Here is a 16,064-nt window from a genome sequence, read left to right on the forward strand (position 1 = left end):
CCAAGAGGGCGTTTTCATGAAGGCAGGGCTTTTTTTTTAAAGCAGGAACTCCTTTACATATTAGGCTACACCCTCCTGATGTAGCCAATCCTCCAAGAGTTTACAGAGCTCTTAGTACAGGGCCTGCAGTAAACTCCAGGAGGATTAGCTACATCAGGGGTGTGTGGCTTAATATGCAAAGGAGTTCCTGTTACAAAAAAAGCCCCACATAAAGGCATTAGTGCTGCGGTAAAATGGAACAGTTCGGAAAGGTGCTTTCTTAAGGGAATGAGATTGTAGCCTATTCCTTTGTTTATCTGATGTATTATCCTGCTTTTATTGCATTGCGTTCAGCTTTTGTAATTCCATTTTCTACATTGTGGTATGTCATATCAAGTGGGTTTTTTTTGTTTGTTTTCATTATTTATTGGATGTCTTAGGCTTTTTAATTGCATTTCTTATATTTTGTAACCAGCCTTCTCAACAAGAAAGGCAGGCTGTAAATGAGCAAACAGTATAGACAACAGATTAAGAGTTATAAAACAGATTGCAAAACCAGTCATAGCATATGTCAAAATGGCACTTGTATAGGGTTATTTTAGGCCACTTCACACAGGATCTTAGCTAATTAATACATCACTGCATGGCAGGGATCTGTGCAGAGAAAACTGGTGAGCCTAACCATGGATATCTTAATCAAGTCAATGAAGAAATCAGAAGCTTGAAGAAAACACTCACTTGAAGTAGAAGAAAATCCCCAAGGAGATCAGTAGGGAAGTTATAGATAATGCATGTCCCACTATAGCCATATAATACAGTATCATTATCATCTGAAATTTAAAAAAAAGAATACTAAATGCAAAACATTCAGAAGTTGGTATATATTAGGTAAATATATTAGGTAAATATACGGTTGCCTGAGCATCCAAGGCAGATCTTTGTGCAGAACATCTGGGTATGTGCACTGAATGAAGACGAAGGCCCCACCAAAGTGTTTGGATGCATCCTCTGATTGAGATGAGGTTGTGCATTCCCTCCAGGCTCCATGCAGGGAAGCATTCAGAAATATGATTCCACACTGAAAGCAATATGGTCAGTTACACCACTTCAGAAATTTACCACCTTGTGAGCATGATAGGAGGAGCTCATTTCTTTAAAGCTAGGTCTTTCTGATACACCACCCTTTAATTGCTGCCTGATCTGGATAGCCCAATCTCATCAGAACTCATAGCTAAGCAGGGTTGGCTAGTATTTGGATGGGAGATCTCCAAGGAATACCAGGGTCATGCTGCAGAGGCAGCCAATGGCATACCACCTCTGCACTTCTCTTGCCTTGAAAACCCTAGGGGTGTGTGTGCGCTGTAAGTCAACTGTGAATTGATGGCACTTTCTACCACCACAAAGATAGACAACTGGATATCAACTAGAGCATGATCCTTCTTTATAGTAGTCCCCATCCTGTGGAACAAGCTCTGTAAGGGGCTGCAGGGAGAATCATCTTTTGACTTTAGGAGGTGCAGCAAGACCTATTTTGTGAGGACTCTTAATGAGTTTTAAAATGCTGGCATTTTCTTGGAGAGCAAAGAGTTAATTTTTCAGCATGCTTTTAATTTTGGAAAGATAAGCTGCCTTCATCTGCAAGGCAAAAAGTGGGTTATAGATACAGGTGTGGCCTTAGTAATTCTAGGTTCTTGGTCAGAAGTCCAGAATCCCTGCCATGGCCAAGCAAGAGATGACCCTCACCTTGTGTGAGGCAGGGTGAGATCCATTTCTGGAAGCTAGTTGCTGGAAGGAATCCCAAATGAAACAGACACAAATGGCTGCCCCTGAGCCAGCTGCCTGAGCCCTGGACAGGGTGGGCGCAAGTGGTTGTCACTGTGAGCAGGTAACCTGCCCTCTGAATGAGATGGGTAGAAGTAGTAATGGTTAAGGTCATACTCTTTTTCTTCTTTTACCCCCTCCTTGGGCTCATGAATGATGCCCCCAGCATTCCTGTATAGCTATTTTAAAAGTTAAACATTAACTGGGGTGGATGTAAAATTTTTAGAGCAAATGGAGAGGAGAGGCAGGTGAGGAAAACTGAACCCTCCGAGTTACAACTTCTCTATACCTTCTTCTTCCTCATGATACATTCCTGGCCAAACTTGTTTCAAGGGCTTTCTGAGGAGAAAAATACTGGGTAAAGGGGAGGAGATTGTATGGAGGTAACAGTGAGGGTTCGCTTCTTTTCATCACGTTTGGGTTCACTTCTTTTCATCACATGCCACTCAGTACTCAATTTATACGTCACTAGAACAGACCTTTTCTTCAATAAAGGGCTCCGTGACCATTACATGTAGTTTAGCACTGAATGATTCATAATGTAAATCTAGCTCAATTAGCATCTTGAAAATTCCTAATTACTCAGCTCACTCTTTATGTAACTATGTGGGTGTTGGAAGAAAACTTTTGAAACTCTTTTGCTAAATGAAAATAAATAAACCATGGAAGAAATGAAAAGAAGGCAAATACTCCTTCTCCATGAAAGAGATCTTGATATATATATGAAGCTCCTCCCCACCCCCACTCCCGATGAGCAGTTGTTTTTAGATGCCTAGAATATGTGCAAACAGTATGAATGTTCTTTAGCTCTGCTGCATCTTATTTTTTATTTGATGTAGCCAATCCTCCTAGAGCTTACAAGGCTCTTTTTGGTAAGCTCTGGGAGGATTGGCTATATCAGGGGTGTGTGGCCTAATATTAAAAGGAGCTCCTGCTGGAATTCCACCCCTGCCTGTTATCCTTTTAAGTGGAGATGCCAGGGAATGAACCTGTGACCTTCTGTATTCAAAGCAGATACTTTACCACTGAGCCACAGTCTCTCCTTATCATGAATAGTAGTGCAGTAAAGTTTGATATAATAAACATTCATTAAAAATTTCATCTGCTCTGAATATGCATTTTTATTTCGAGTTCTACCCCTCTGCCTCAAAATAATTAATCCATTTGCAATTCCAAATATGATGTGTTTTTGAGCTCATGGGCTTGGCATCTATACTCTCACCATTTATCAGACCACAGATGCTGGAGGCCAAAGCCGTCACATTCTCAGCAGTTGATTATTTAGTCCCCTATATCAATGAAACTGTCCTGATTGCTAAAAATTGCTTGAAGTTTCTGTGACTGTAATTGTACAGCCATTAGAGTTGCCGCAGCTATTTCCTTCTCATCCATGAAGGAGTTCATGTTGGTAAATGTAGAGCATGGAACATGTCCTTGTAGTGCCACATAACATACATGGAAGGAAAGAAGCATCACACGATTGCCAGGCAACATATTGTGTTCTCCTATTACCAGAATACCCAAGTGCCAAGGGAAAAGCAAACCAACCAACCACGGAAGTCAGTTTAGAACTCTTGATTAAAATTATCTTTTAAAAACAACCACATACAAACACAGATGTCACTTATAATTGGTAACCCAATTACTATTTAGAACACAGAAATTTGGCTCTACTTGTGTTTAGCACCTGTGCCATTTCAAAGCATTTCAAAATGCTCCTTTTTGGCTGCTAAGGATTATTTGCCAGGGCTTCAGGCTCCCTGCTAGGCAGCTTCAGCGAGAATGCTCTCCAACCCTTTAAATAGAAGCACCAGCTGGCAAATGCCAGCAAGCTTCCCTTTTCCTTGAAGAAATTTGTTTCTGGTCTATATCTTCCCCATCTCCATAACAGGATGTACAAAGCCTGATTACTTGCAGCAAAGCTACTTCCAGCCACATCCTTTAGTGGGGAACAAAGCTCATAACTCTGACACGATCTACTGTTACGTGACATTTGCAACAATGCAACAGAAGCCACAAAGGTCACTTGTATTGCCCAGACTAGGATGGAATGGGCAGCTGTAAAAACAGACAAAGAAAAGGTTTATGTAGTCATGTATGGACAAAGTCACTATCAGAAAATGCTAATGCATTTTCTCTATAGGCTGGACTGCTTTGTTGGAACAGATAAGTGAGGAAAAGGGGTGGGAGGAGTGGTCAGCAGCAGTCGTCAATGCAGGCAATGAGTCCTGGCTACCTCTATCCCATGCTCTGGGTGCTACTGTAGATGCAGCACAAGCCATCACAGCAGGGGTCTGCAGTTGGACTACCTGATGAGATGACTGCATGTATACTATGCAAGGAGATTGCTTTTAGAAAGGCTTCAGTTGGTCTCAGTGACCAGAGAGACTACTGCTGTAACAGCAGTCCTCCCTTCTTCTAGGTATCCCAGCTTTCTTTTAAGGCCTGATTAAAACACAATGCTGATGAGCAGGGGTCATTTCATAGAAAAAGAGGTGCCAGAGCTCATTAGCACAACTCATTTGCATATGCCACATCACTGGAAGGTATACTAAATTATATCAGCTCAGCATCTACCTTAAAATGCTTCTTGAATTATAATTGTCATAATAAATCCTTACTCCCATCATACTTTTTAAACTACTTTCTCTTATGTGGCCACAGTGGCATGATGAAGATTTCCATCTGTCTGCTTTATATGTTTTGGTTATTTTTCCATTTTTTGTGAGGAAAAATATTAGAAAGTTTGTCAAATCTGAGTGTTCAGCAAAATTCTCACAGGGGGTTTGAACAATGGAGCCCAGAAGCAAGTATTTGGGAATGGGAGTAAGAAAGAAAGAGTACAATAAAATTTAGAGGTCCTGGAGCATCCGCTCCTGTGAGCTCCTGCCCAAAATGAAGCCTGCTGATGAGGAAAGATATCTTATCCATGTGACTTTGTTGAAATTGGGCTGCAACCCACACAAAGCACCCATGCACATCATATTGGAAGTCATTCGGCTTCATGCATCAGAGATCTGTAGCTAATGTAAGTGGTGAGTGCTAACTAATTATAGGGTTCACCTGTGGAGAGGGTTATCAGCATCCAAGAATTACAGCTCATCGCCAGAGTACAGAGACCAGTTCCCCTCAAGGAAATGGTAGTTTCAGAAGGTGGGCTCTATGGCATCACATCCCTGATGAGCTTGCTTCCCTCCCAAATGGCCTCCAAAATTTCAGGATGCTCTTAAACCAGAATTAGCAACTGTATAACCTGTGCAAAATTACATGGCTATAATTCTTGGTCCTGTCAGCAACACACTGAAGACAGACCCTGCAGATCTTTAGACAGGACATCGTCCAACAATGTCAGCAAACATCAAATTGGAGGTCATACAGGGCTTTTTGGTTCAGATACTTACTTCTGCTGTCTCATTGATAACCTTTTTCCCATCACGTAATTGATGCCACTTCAACAGGCATCTAAAGGGTTTTGTTTATTTTGTCCAGATGTTTATTAAACATTTTTATAGATGAGTTCTTAATTTTATCATCTCCTTAAGAATGCAAGCAAATGCATGACAAATGTTTGGATATATTCACAGTCAATGCTCTAAGCTGGGGAGCAAAAATTCTACTTTCTGAGCTACTGGCATTAAAGTTGTGAGCTACTGAATATATTAGTTTGCCATGTGCTCATTTTTCCTGAGCTAAGACAAAAATATGTGAGCTGGAGGCTAAAAAACTGTGAGCTAGCTCACACTAACTCAGCTTAGAGGGAACACTGTTCACAGTGTGAATGGGAGTATCCCTGGCACCCCACCCTTCCAGTGCACAATAGCCAGGGCAGGTCACCTGCCCACACCACAACTTTTTTCCAACTGGAAGTGAAAAAGGAAAAAAAGAAGAGAAAATGACAGAGGAAGGAAGACGGAAAGAAGCAGATAAGAAGGATGACAAAGAAAGTGAGCTTCTATTTCTGTTTATCTCCTTCCCCCCCCCCTCTTCTGTTTATTTTTAAGAAACAACATAGGTCCTCATAAATCCTTATATGCCCAATAGTGCAAAAACAATTCCCACTGTATGCATTCAGTTGCACATTGGAACAATGTCTGAAATGTGGGGAAATTGAGTCTTTTAAAAGCATTTCTACCCACTCAACAGCTGTGTGCCTGTGCAGGGCTGAGGTGAGAGTTTCCATGCCTCCTTCGCTGTCCAATTTTGCACTAGATCTTTAATCCTGGTTTAACTCTGTCCCCAAACTAACATTCTACACTAGAATCAGAGAACTAGGGAAACCAACTCTATGGGTGCAGTCACATGTCACATTAAAAGCGGGTGTGTAGCACTCAAATTTGAACTGCTGAATATTGATTCAGGGCCATTCAGACGAGCATCCAAGAATGTGATTCATTCTGTTGTTGAGCGATCAGACATCCAAAACTATCACGTTCTTTTCTTGGAGCATGCGTGATCAGATGGTGATTTCTGGGAAGCAGGCGGGGGGGTCCATTGAACATGTGCCCAACTGTTTGGAGGTGGGAAATCAAACGTTGCTTCAGAGGCTGGGGGGGGGGGGAGGGAAGGGGGGAAAGTTTCCGGAATTAACGTTGCCGATTCAAACCAGGGAACTGCCAGGAATTACTTTCCTGGAAATTGGTAGTGACAACAATATCTGGAAATCCTCCACATTGGAAAAAAAAAGATTTTTTTCATGTTCTGAATAGTAGGATAACATTCCCCTCCCCCTCCGATCCTGTGTTGATTGGAGAAGCAGAAGCGTCACCTCAGATTCCTGGATGATCTGGCAATGCGGATGTCTGCTGGGGCTTTTTTTTAAAAAAAAAAAAAGATGGGAGGGGCGGTAAACATTCCAAGGGGCAATATTGTGCGTGAGCTGTCCAAGCAGGAAAAAGCCAATCTTGTACCGCTTTTTTAAAAAAGGGCCGGACTTTCTGCGCTGTCAAATTAATGCGGCATTGATCCACAGCAAGCCGGGATGACCCTGGATGACGCTCAATTGCCAGATGTGGATGTCTGGACGAACACATTTAATCTGTCAGTGAGACGGAGCTGTGTCGCCACTAATGGTATATCTGACTCTATGGGCCTGTTCAGATGCACAGTTTAATCAGTTGTTGCTGCTGTTTCCTACCGGATTAAAAGTAGCTGATCAGACAGCAATCAATCGTTCTCTCCCCGCCCCCCCCCCCCCCCCAATCCTTCTCCAAACCGAGTTATTTTGTAACCTGCTGCTTTGTGGTGTTTTTTGAGCTGTCCGGTTTCACCTCGTAGTTTTCTTCATCTGGATAGTTCTGCTGTGATATTAACCAACTTCCGGATGTTTGAAGGCTGTCCCAGAGCACAAGGAGCCTCAGACATCCGGTTTACGGTCATCAATTTTTTTTTACTACTTAGCGATATGCGCATAACCGCTTAACCACATTATGTTTTCTGATATATGCACATGTGCATATGTGTATAATGTGCTCATGCACATAATAGTGTGTGGGGGGGGAAACAAAAAAAAGAACTGCATAGTGCCGTTGTGTGGACGGCAGAAGATGATTTCACGGTGGAGTGATTAGAATTGCAGTATGGCAGTCTGATCGATAATATCCGGAACAAAGATATTCGGAACAGAACCAGGCCAGCTTAACACGGACTCAACATGCTGTGTGAACAGGGCCTATGATTCTAGTGTAAAATGTCAGCTTGGTGACAGGGCTAAACCAGGATTAAAAGTCTAGTGCGAAATTGGTCCCTCTGTTAAAGTCTGTTTCCCCTCACCCATGGCATTGTGCTAAGTGGAGGAAGATGGCTGCCTTGTAGCTCCAATTGACTGTTGCATGGGGGTGGGATCTCATTTCTGCCTCTTTTCTACCTAGTAGTAATGACAACAGTGATATCAGCACATGACAGGCCCTCACTCTCTCTCTTCTGAAGCATGTCTTTGGCATGTCCACTTACCAGATAAACTCATTTAGTTTTTAAAGTACAGCCTTTTTGTTGTTTAGAATGTGTGAGTTTTGCTCCTGAGGTAAATTTGCATCGGATCTGAAATGCTGGCAGAGGGGGAGGGGGGAGAGACAGGAGCTGCCATCTCCCTGATAACAATACCTAGAAAATGTGCAAAATCAGACTAGTAGCCAGAGAGTCACACAGATCTTTTAATCGCTTACCTTCCGTTTTTCATTTGTGAAGGAATTGCAGCGTGTGTAATCAGACCAAGTTCGGTTGTTTTCAGGATGCCGGAACCAGTTTCCATTCTCATCACAGGTCTTTGAGACCGTCTCTGTGAATTAAAAAAGGCAGAGGGTGTAATTCATTTAGAAGGATGAGTTTATATACTCAGTTTTAAAACATCTAATTAATTATAGATGACATTTTACTCTCATTCATTATCTCAGTGAAAATAAGCTATCAAATACCACAGCATCATTACTTAGCTGGAGGGAAAAAAAACAAACAAAAGTGACCCAATACATTACAATGAGCTGGATCCAGACATGTTTCCACGGGCACAAGAACCTCTGTCTGCATTGTATGAATCTTCCATCTCCTTCCTCAAGTGGCATCCTGAAATGCCTTTGAATTTTGTGAGGCAATCTGAACCACCATGGAAGGAGGTAAAATCAGACTGCACCCACAGAAGTCCTTGTGTCTACAGCAATGATCATATGGATCCATGCTAAAAACTATATCCTAGTACAGGGGTGGCCAAACTTGCTTAAAGTAAGAGCCTCACAGGATCATTACACAGAAAAAGAGGTGCTGGAGTTCATTAGCACAACTCATTTGCATATGTCACACACCCCTGACATCACTGGAAAGTGTACTAAATTATATCAGCTCAGCATCTACCAAAATACACCCTGAATTATCATTGTCATAATAAAACCTTACTCCCATAATACTTTTTAAATTACGGTCTCTTTTATATGTTTTGGTTATTTTCCACTTTCTATGGGGAAAATATTAGAAAGTTTGTAAAATCTTAGAATTCAGCAAAATTCTTATAGGGGGTTTGAACAATGGAGCCCAGAAGCAAGTGTTTGGGGTTTTTTTTGGGGGGGGGGGTAGGAAAGATAGAGCAACAATAAAATTTAGAGGTTCTGGAGCTCTGCTCCTGTGAGCTCCTGCCCAAAATGAGGTCTGGAGTCAGAGAGAATAAATCTCATGTTTGAGAGCTGCAAAACATGAACATCAGATGTTTGAGACCTAGGAGGAAGGAAGGAAGGAAAATAGATGACATAATATTTTTCCAAATAGGTAATGAATAATTAAATATCTGGAATGCTTTAAGTTGTTGGTGTTTATTTTTCTTAAGTGTTTTGCTCCTTTTCACCCACCTTAAGAAAAAAAAGCAAGTGAACATGCTGATTCAGCAGTAAATGGTACTTGTTTTCTTTCTGTGATCAGGAACACCCTTTATATAAAAACCCATGAAACAAGCACACTGAAGCAGTTAAAAAAACAATCATGTAAAAACTAAATTTCAGAACAATCACACTGGGGATCCGATGTTCAACTGTAGTACGTGCACAAGCAATACAAAAAAGAAAAGAACGTATTATCTTAGCTCCCCATCAATTTAACTTGCAGATAACCTTAGACAGCTTTCTTACTATCTTCTTCACTGCATCTGCTGCGAGATATAATCTAAAGCTGGAAAGCATCAGAGCTTTTAAACAGAGATTAAAGCCGACTCTGCTATAGAACACAATGTACTGAAAAATTTACATGTCCTTCCATTGATATCCAAGAAATTACATTATTAACAACAACAGTAGCTGGAGAGGTATACTGCTTCAGCTGCTTTAAAAATTCCTATGATTCAGGGCTGGAGGATCATTGTGGTAGTAATCATGAAATCCAAACTGTATATTTCTTTTCCCAAAGCTCTATTCAGCAAGACTGACTCATTGGCAATGAGCAAGAATCATTAATCAGAAGACATTTACATTGACAACCCTACCTCCGCTATGTAGGGCTTTAATAAATAGCTGGAAGATAGCTTTTGGAGATTTAATCCCCAGCAAGATGGCAGATTGGTGTGTGTGTCAGAGTGATTGCTTCATTCCACCAATCTCCATGGAAAACCAAGCCATGGTTCTAAACCCAGACTAGGCACTGAAAGATGTGGATGGTGTGTGCCAAATAATGTATCCCCTTAGCTATTTGAAGAAAAATCATAGAACTACACCACTTCACTGGGGCATCATAAGGAGGGAAGGAGTTTTCACACCCAAAGTCATCTCCTTGCTTTTATTAGCCCTTTTGACTAATAGACTAAAAGGGCTAATAAGGGGTGTGCGTGGTCTGCTTGCAAGACTGAGAAGGGGTGAAAGGCTGAAAGCACTCTGCAAGCTACAGCTCAAAAGATACTAAACAGCTATAGCTTTACTTATAATATTTATTTAAAATATTTGCCTCTCTCCTGGCCAAGGCAGGACCCAAGAAAGGCACCAATATAATGAAACATAAGAACATAAGAGAAGCCATGTTAGATCAGGCCAATGGCCCATCCAGTCCAACATTCTGTGTCACACAGCGGCCAAATATATATATATATATATATATATACACACACACACACTGTGGCTAATAGCCACTGATGGACCTCTGCTCCATATTTTTATCTAACCCCTTCTTGAAGGTGGCTATGCTTGTGGACGCCACCACCTCCTGTGGCAGTGAATTCCACATGTTAATCACCCTTTGGGTGAAGAAGTACTTCCTTTTATCCGTTTTAACCTGTCTGCTCAGCAATTTCATCGAATGCCCACGAGTTCTTGTATTGTGAGAAAGGGAGAAAAGTACACAATAAAACCATCTAAAACTACATAATTCAAAACATTAAAACATAAAATAAATTAACATTAAAGACAAACACTCTGTGCACATATTTCCTTTTCCCCAAAGGCTGCTCTAAAAGCTCTCTGGAATATTTCTGTGTTACAGCTTTGTCAGAAGTCTCCTTGACATCTTCTGAGAGGATGTTCTACAGGCATGGTGCAGCCACTTGAAAACAGCCACTTGGTGGAGGTGATTTTCATTAAGAAAATGACATGAGAGGAAACAGTGAAATACCTCTGCTGCCTTAGTTTCAAACTGGGTTACCAACTTCAAGGAGAGATCCATAGTCCTCCCAGAATTACAACAGGTCTCCAGATTACAAAGATCAGTGCTGCTGGAGGAAATGACAGCTCTGAGGACAGACTCTACGGTATCACATCTTCAGTGAGCTTCCTTCACTCCTCTTACTCCACCCTCACCAGGCACTGGCCCAAGATCCCCAAGAACTTCCCAAACCAGAGTTTCCCTTTTAGTCTCTGTCTCAATGGCTACACTGCATTAAAAATCAGTAAATACCCCCCCCCCACTAGAATGGATGTTCTCAGACAGTTCTAAGGGATGTTCTAAGGCTAGGCTGTAGACAGGGTTGCCAGGTAACAGTCTGTACCCCCAGAACATTTGGGGGTGGGGACAGATGTACCAGAATGATCCCAGTGCACAACCTAACTTCCAGGGAAAAACCCAAGTGTGACATCATAACACCAGGACTGGCACTCTAAGATTTGCAAAAGCTCTATGGTTAAATCATAAGAGCTTTTAGCAGATCCTAGAGTACCCCCGATGCCATGATGTCACTTATAGTTTTCACCAGCAACATCATTGTCCACCAGCATGACACTAGCATGCCTATCTCCCCCTTTGTCATTATTTTTCTCCCACTGGCTTTTCAGGCACAGGTGGGAAATGATGGGGATTACTGGGAGATCTCTAGAGTAGATGTAAGCTCCTTTCCTTTCCTTTTCTTATAAGCTCATTGTTTCACAAATCTTGAACAGCAAAAGACATTTATTTATTTATTTATTTATTTATTTATTTATTTATTTATTTATTTATTTATTTATTTATTTATTTATTTTGATGCAAAGGCATCAAAATATCAGGACAATAATAGAATATTTCCAGGAATCAGGTATTTGTCCACTTACGTTAATTTGATGGAAAACTGGGGCCAGGACTGTGGCCACCATAATGGATCAGTCTTGAATAGCTCATTAGGGATTAGATCAAAGCCTGGAGCTTCTCCTAATTTTAATCCCTTGATAAGGCAATTGACCTCCTTAATTGATACCTCAAACCAGGATGCTGTTGCATCACCAGGAATAATAGCAGATGTACTAGGCCAATTAGCATCAGAGAATAGCTTCTTGAAACAGATTTCCCAAGTCAAAGGGGCAAGACAGCATGGGATTTTAGATGCTGAGTTTATAGTAGTATTGATGATAGATCAGATGGCCTTATTGTCGTTAGTATTGATAGCTCAGATGAGATCTCCCCAGGGGTCATTTTGTAGAAAAATAGGTGGTGGGGCTCATTATCATAACTCATTAGCATATGCTGCCCCCCCCCAACAGCCAAAGTAACCTGACGCAAGAAAGGAGAGCACTGGACTAGCAAGATCTGCCCAAGCAGGTCTTGCTTTTCTGGGGCTCTTCTTGGCTGCCCCCCCAGTCAAAAGGCCAGCAAGCCACCCACGTCCAAAATCACATAACAAGTGGAGAAAGAGTGGTGTGGGCTTCTCCAGGGGTTAAAGAGGGCTACTGAGGGTGTGGCAAAGCCTCTGGTGGCTGGCTGGCTGCACGCTCTCCTAATCCAGGGATTAGGAGATGCAGTTATGCAGCTGCACCTACTATTCAATGGACAAGTAGGTGGGGAGGAGGAGGGGGAACCCTCAGAAAGGTTCAGGAGCTGAACTCCTGCTGAATTCAAGGCCTGGATATCCCCATTCCTTGCTAAGGGCCACAACAGCAGCATTGACCTGCCTCAATTCAGGTGTATCCAGAGGTATCTGTGAATGTGACCAATGCTGTTTCCATCCAATAACCAGGGCGGAAGCTGGATTGAAATGGGTCCAAGACAGAGGAGTCGTCCAGTAAAACCTGGAGCTACTCTGCTACCAGTCTCTCAACTACTTTACCAAGGAACGAAGGAACAGGTTGAGTCTATGGGATCCAAAGGAACTGACAAGACTCAACGACCCTGCTAAAGCTGAGACATTGATTCCATTTGTCCTTTGACCACATTATGGGTTTATAAACTAGAAAGAATAAAAGATTGACTCCTCTTGTAATATCTCTAGGCACCCACCATGGCCCTCACACTGCCACTTACTGGTGGTTCTTCTATTTAAGGAAACCGATCTGGCATCAACCAGAGCCTGTGCATTCTCCACTGCAACTCCCATTTTGTAGAATAAGCTCCCTGAGGAGGTGAAATGGCATGCTGAAAGGCCATTTTATTTGCCAGGGAGCTTAATTTGATATATATGCCACAGATATCTTTTGGAGAGGAATTAACAGGGGTTTTATTTTGTTGTTTTTTAAAGCTGTGGTGCTTTTAATTGTGATCTGTTAGGCACCTTGAATCATGAAGAAAGATAAGACATAAGTATTGTTCAGTGCATGAAGTTCAGGAATTGGGTGAGCCTTCCCCACAAGGTGTTGGTACTCAGTACCGTGAGTACTGTCCTGAAAAAGCACTGTTTACACTAAGATGGAGAAACCTTAGATGGTCTGAATTAGCATGAGCTAGCTCACAATTTTTTAGCCTCCAGCTCACATATTTTTGTCTTAGCTCAGGAAGGATGAACCCAGAGCACACTAATTTATGCAGTAACTCACAACTTTCATGCCAGTAGCTCACAACTTTCATGCCAGTAGTTCACATTGTAGAACTTTTGCTCACAAGACTCTGCAGCTTAGAGGGAACATTGGTCTTGTCCCATATGGATCCACTGTTACAGTGAATAAGCATAACTGGGCAGCAGCAGCTCATCTTACATCATAGAAAAGCTCTTTTGGGTGAAGACAGTACCTCAGCCTCCCCTTCCCCTAAATTAACTTATTTAGATTATTTAAACCCTACTTTTTTGCACTGGTGACCCAAACCAGTTTACAGTGTTCTCACCTTCTCAGTTTTATCTTCATAATTACTTTATCCAAATGGTTAAGCTGAGAATGTCTGGCCCAATAGCACCCTGAGCACTTCCAAGGCAGAGTCAGGTTTCAAACCTGGTTCAGCCAGATCCTAGTGCAACAATCTAACTATTACGCTGGCTCTCTATGACCCTTGTAAAGCAAATGAATTTTCTGGATCTTCTTCAGAGCAAATGCAGTAATCAAGCCAAGTGGTCCAAAGGTATGCAAGACTCTAGCCAAGGCTGTCTTCTCAAAGAGAAGCAGCTGAAAAACCAACACAAGAAGGAAATTTTCACTCCTGGCTCCCTCCATGACCTTCACTTATCAAGCAACAGATATAGATTCAAGCAGTAATAGCATAGGTAGAAGGTATCCTGAAAAACAAGGTTAACCATCTTCCCTAGCAAGTGGGTCCTGGTTGCTGTTGAACTGAGAAACCTGGCAAATAGAGTCTCCCAATCCTCCATCTTCATTCAGCCTGATTCAGACATGTACCAGGTAAGTCTAATTAGCAAGGATTAAATCCTGAATGGCAGTTTTCCTCATTCATTTATCTTATATTCAGCAGTAGAGCAGCAAGATCAGGTGGTTTCCTGGCTCAGTATAGTTGAAAAATCCTAAAAGACATGACAGAGGCAAAGCCAAGACCTATAACAGATACAAAATGCACCACAACGACAAACTTAATCTGGAATGTGTAGTTCTAGATAACATAGCACATTTGAATAATAAAAATAGGTGACACAGGAGTAAAATTGCCCAGGGGTATTTTTAAATGCTGTCCACTGATAACACAAGCAATGCAACATAACAAATGGTACTGGCAATGTTTTCCCTACAATTAAGCATATATAAACAATAAATAACAAGAGACAGAAGACTGATAAGATCCTGGGTACAAACTCATTTAGTATTTTCTTCATATTACATACAGACTCTGTCAAAACATTCTTAAACTAAAAGGCTCTGTATCCTCAGGGTAACTCATGAAGGTACAGATAATAGCAGCAGAAGTCATAATAGTACTGGATAGGAAAGGACTCATGATATTACAAAAGAATCTAATTTACTGTAATACTAAGCAGCTATAAAGTCATTCAATTCCTTTATCCTGAAAACAGAAGTAGACACAAAAACATCATTACAGGTTGTTTTTTTCCAACTATGAGTGTAGTCTGTCATACAAGAACAAGGAAATAAAACTACTAAGGTCTAAGACTTTGATCTCATTTTGGCAGCCCAAAATTAACACCAGCCCTGAAAAACAATTTAGCACTGTAAAACTCCGCACAAATTGTCATATGCTACAAAAACAACTATTTCCTATGGTAACAGTCAAGATAAAAGTGCATATCAAATATGAGTCAAGGTAAGGACTGATTAATAACACCTTTTCTGTGTCTACCAGTAATGTGGAATGTAGCATGAAGAAGAGAAGCTACATGGCAGGGCTATGCGCAAGAATTAACAAGGCACAGCCGCTTGATTAGAGAACAGCTTCAAATGACTGACAAAGGAACATGTTCTAACTGTACTCAATATAAATGAGGACACAGTGTTATTACTCCAGTTAGCCTACACAAATGATGATAGATCTAGCCTGTCAATAAGGCCTCAAGAGGACATAGTTTTAACAATGTGAATCCAAAATGCCTCTCTTCTCAAGAGAGACTGATCTATGGATATGTGTCTCAAAGGAAAAGATGATACTATTTCTAAAGACAAAAATCTAAAACCTGATGGGCTGTGTGCACACCATTTGAAATGTTCTGTTCAAGGAGCCTCTCATACCGATTAAGTATTGGCTTTGCTTCTATTGTCTTTCCTGACAAAGAAACCAAGGCTCCCTGCACTGGGAAATGGTTCAGAAGAGATACAAGTCTATCCTCTAATCCCCTGTTCTTTCACATTTCAGTTCCTCAGTATACCACCCTCCACATATATGTAAAAATGCCTCTAGATCTATTAACAGATCGTCTTTCCAAGCCTTGCCTAGAGCACTGGTTATGTTTTTAGTTACAAAAACCATGAAAACATCAGTCTGAGAATCTATACGGTTTCATTTAGCAGGAACAAATCAGAGTGGAAGACAATTACCTGCATATCAGTGCCTAACACATCTCTTTTAGCCCAGACAATGTAGTATAGTACATGTTCTTTACAGCCGCCATCAAGTGGCAGCCGCATCTATTAGCAGGAGCTGGCTTGCAGTCACTACCAGGTTTTCCGATTCTCCATTTCTGATTAAACCTCGCAGTGATGATCAGTCACCTGTGAAGTCCATTTCTCGCT

The 16,064-nt window shown here is 41.4% G+C and overlaps 1 protein-coding gene across 1 annotated transcript in view; it reads right to left on the minus strand.

Annotated features, from left to right (window-relative positions):
• CALCR (calcitonin receptor) overlaps positions 1-16,064 on the minus strand; it is a 104,638-nt gene that overhangs the window by 65,644 nt on the left and 22,930 nt on the right. The window contains exons 4-5 of the mRNA XM_060248495.1: positions 7,962-8,074; positions 718-809 (exon numbers count right to left, since the gene is read on the minus strand). Of these exons, the coding sequence (XP_060104478.1) occupies positions 718-809; positions 7,962-8,074 (205 nt within the window). The remainder of the gene's footprint in view (positions 1-717; positions 810-7,961; positions 8,075-16,064) is intronic.

The sequence above is a fragment of the Heteronotia binoei genome, chromosome 10 (genome assembly GCF_032191835.1).
Source record: "Heteronotia binoei isolate CCM8104 ecotype False Entrance Well chromosome 10, APGP_CSIRO_Hbin_v1, whole genome shotgun sequence".
In the NCBI taxonomy this organism is placed as follows: domain Eukaryota; kingdom Metazoa; phylum Chordata; class Lepidosauria; order Squamata; family Gekkonidae; genus Heteronotia; species Heteronotia binoei.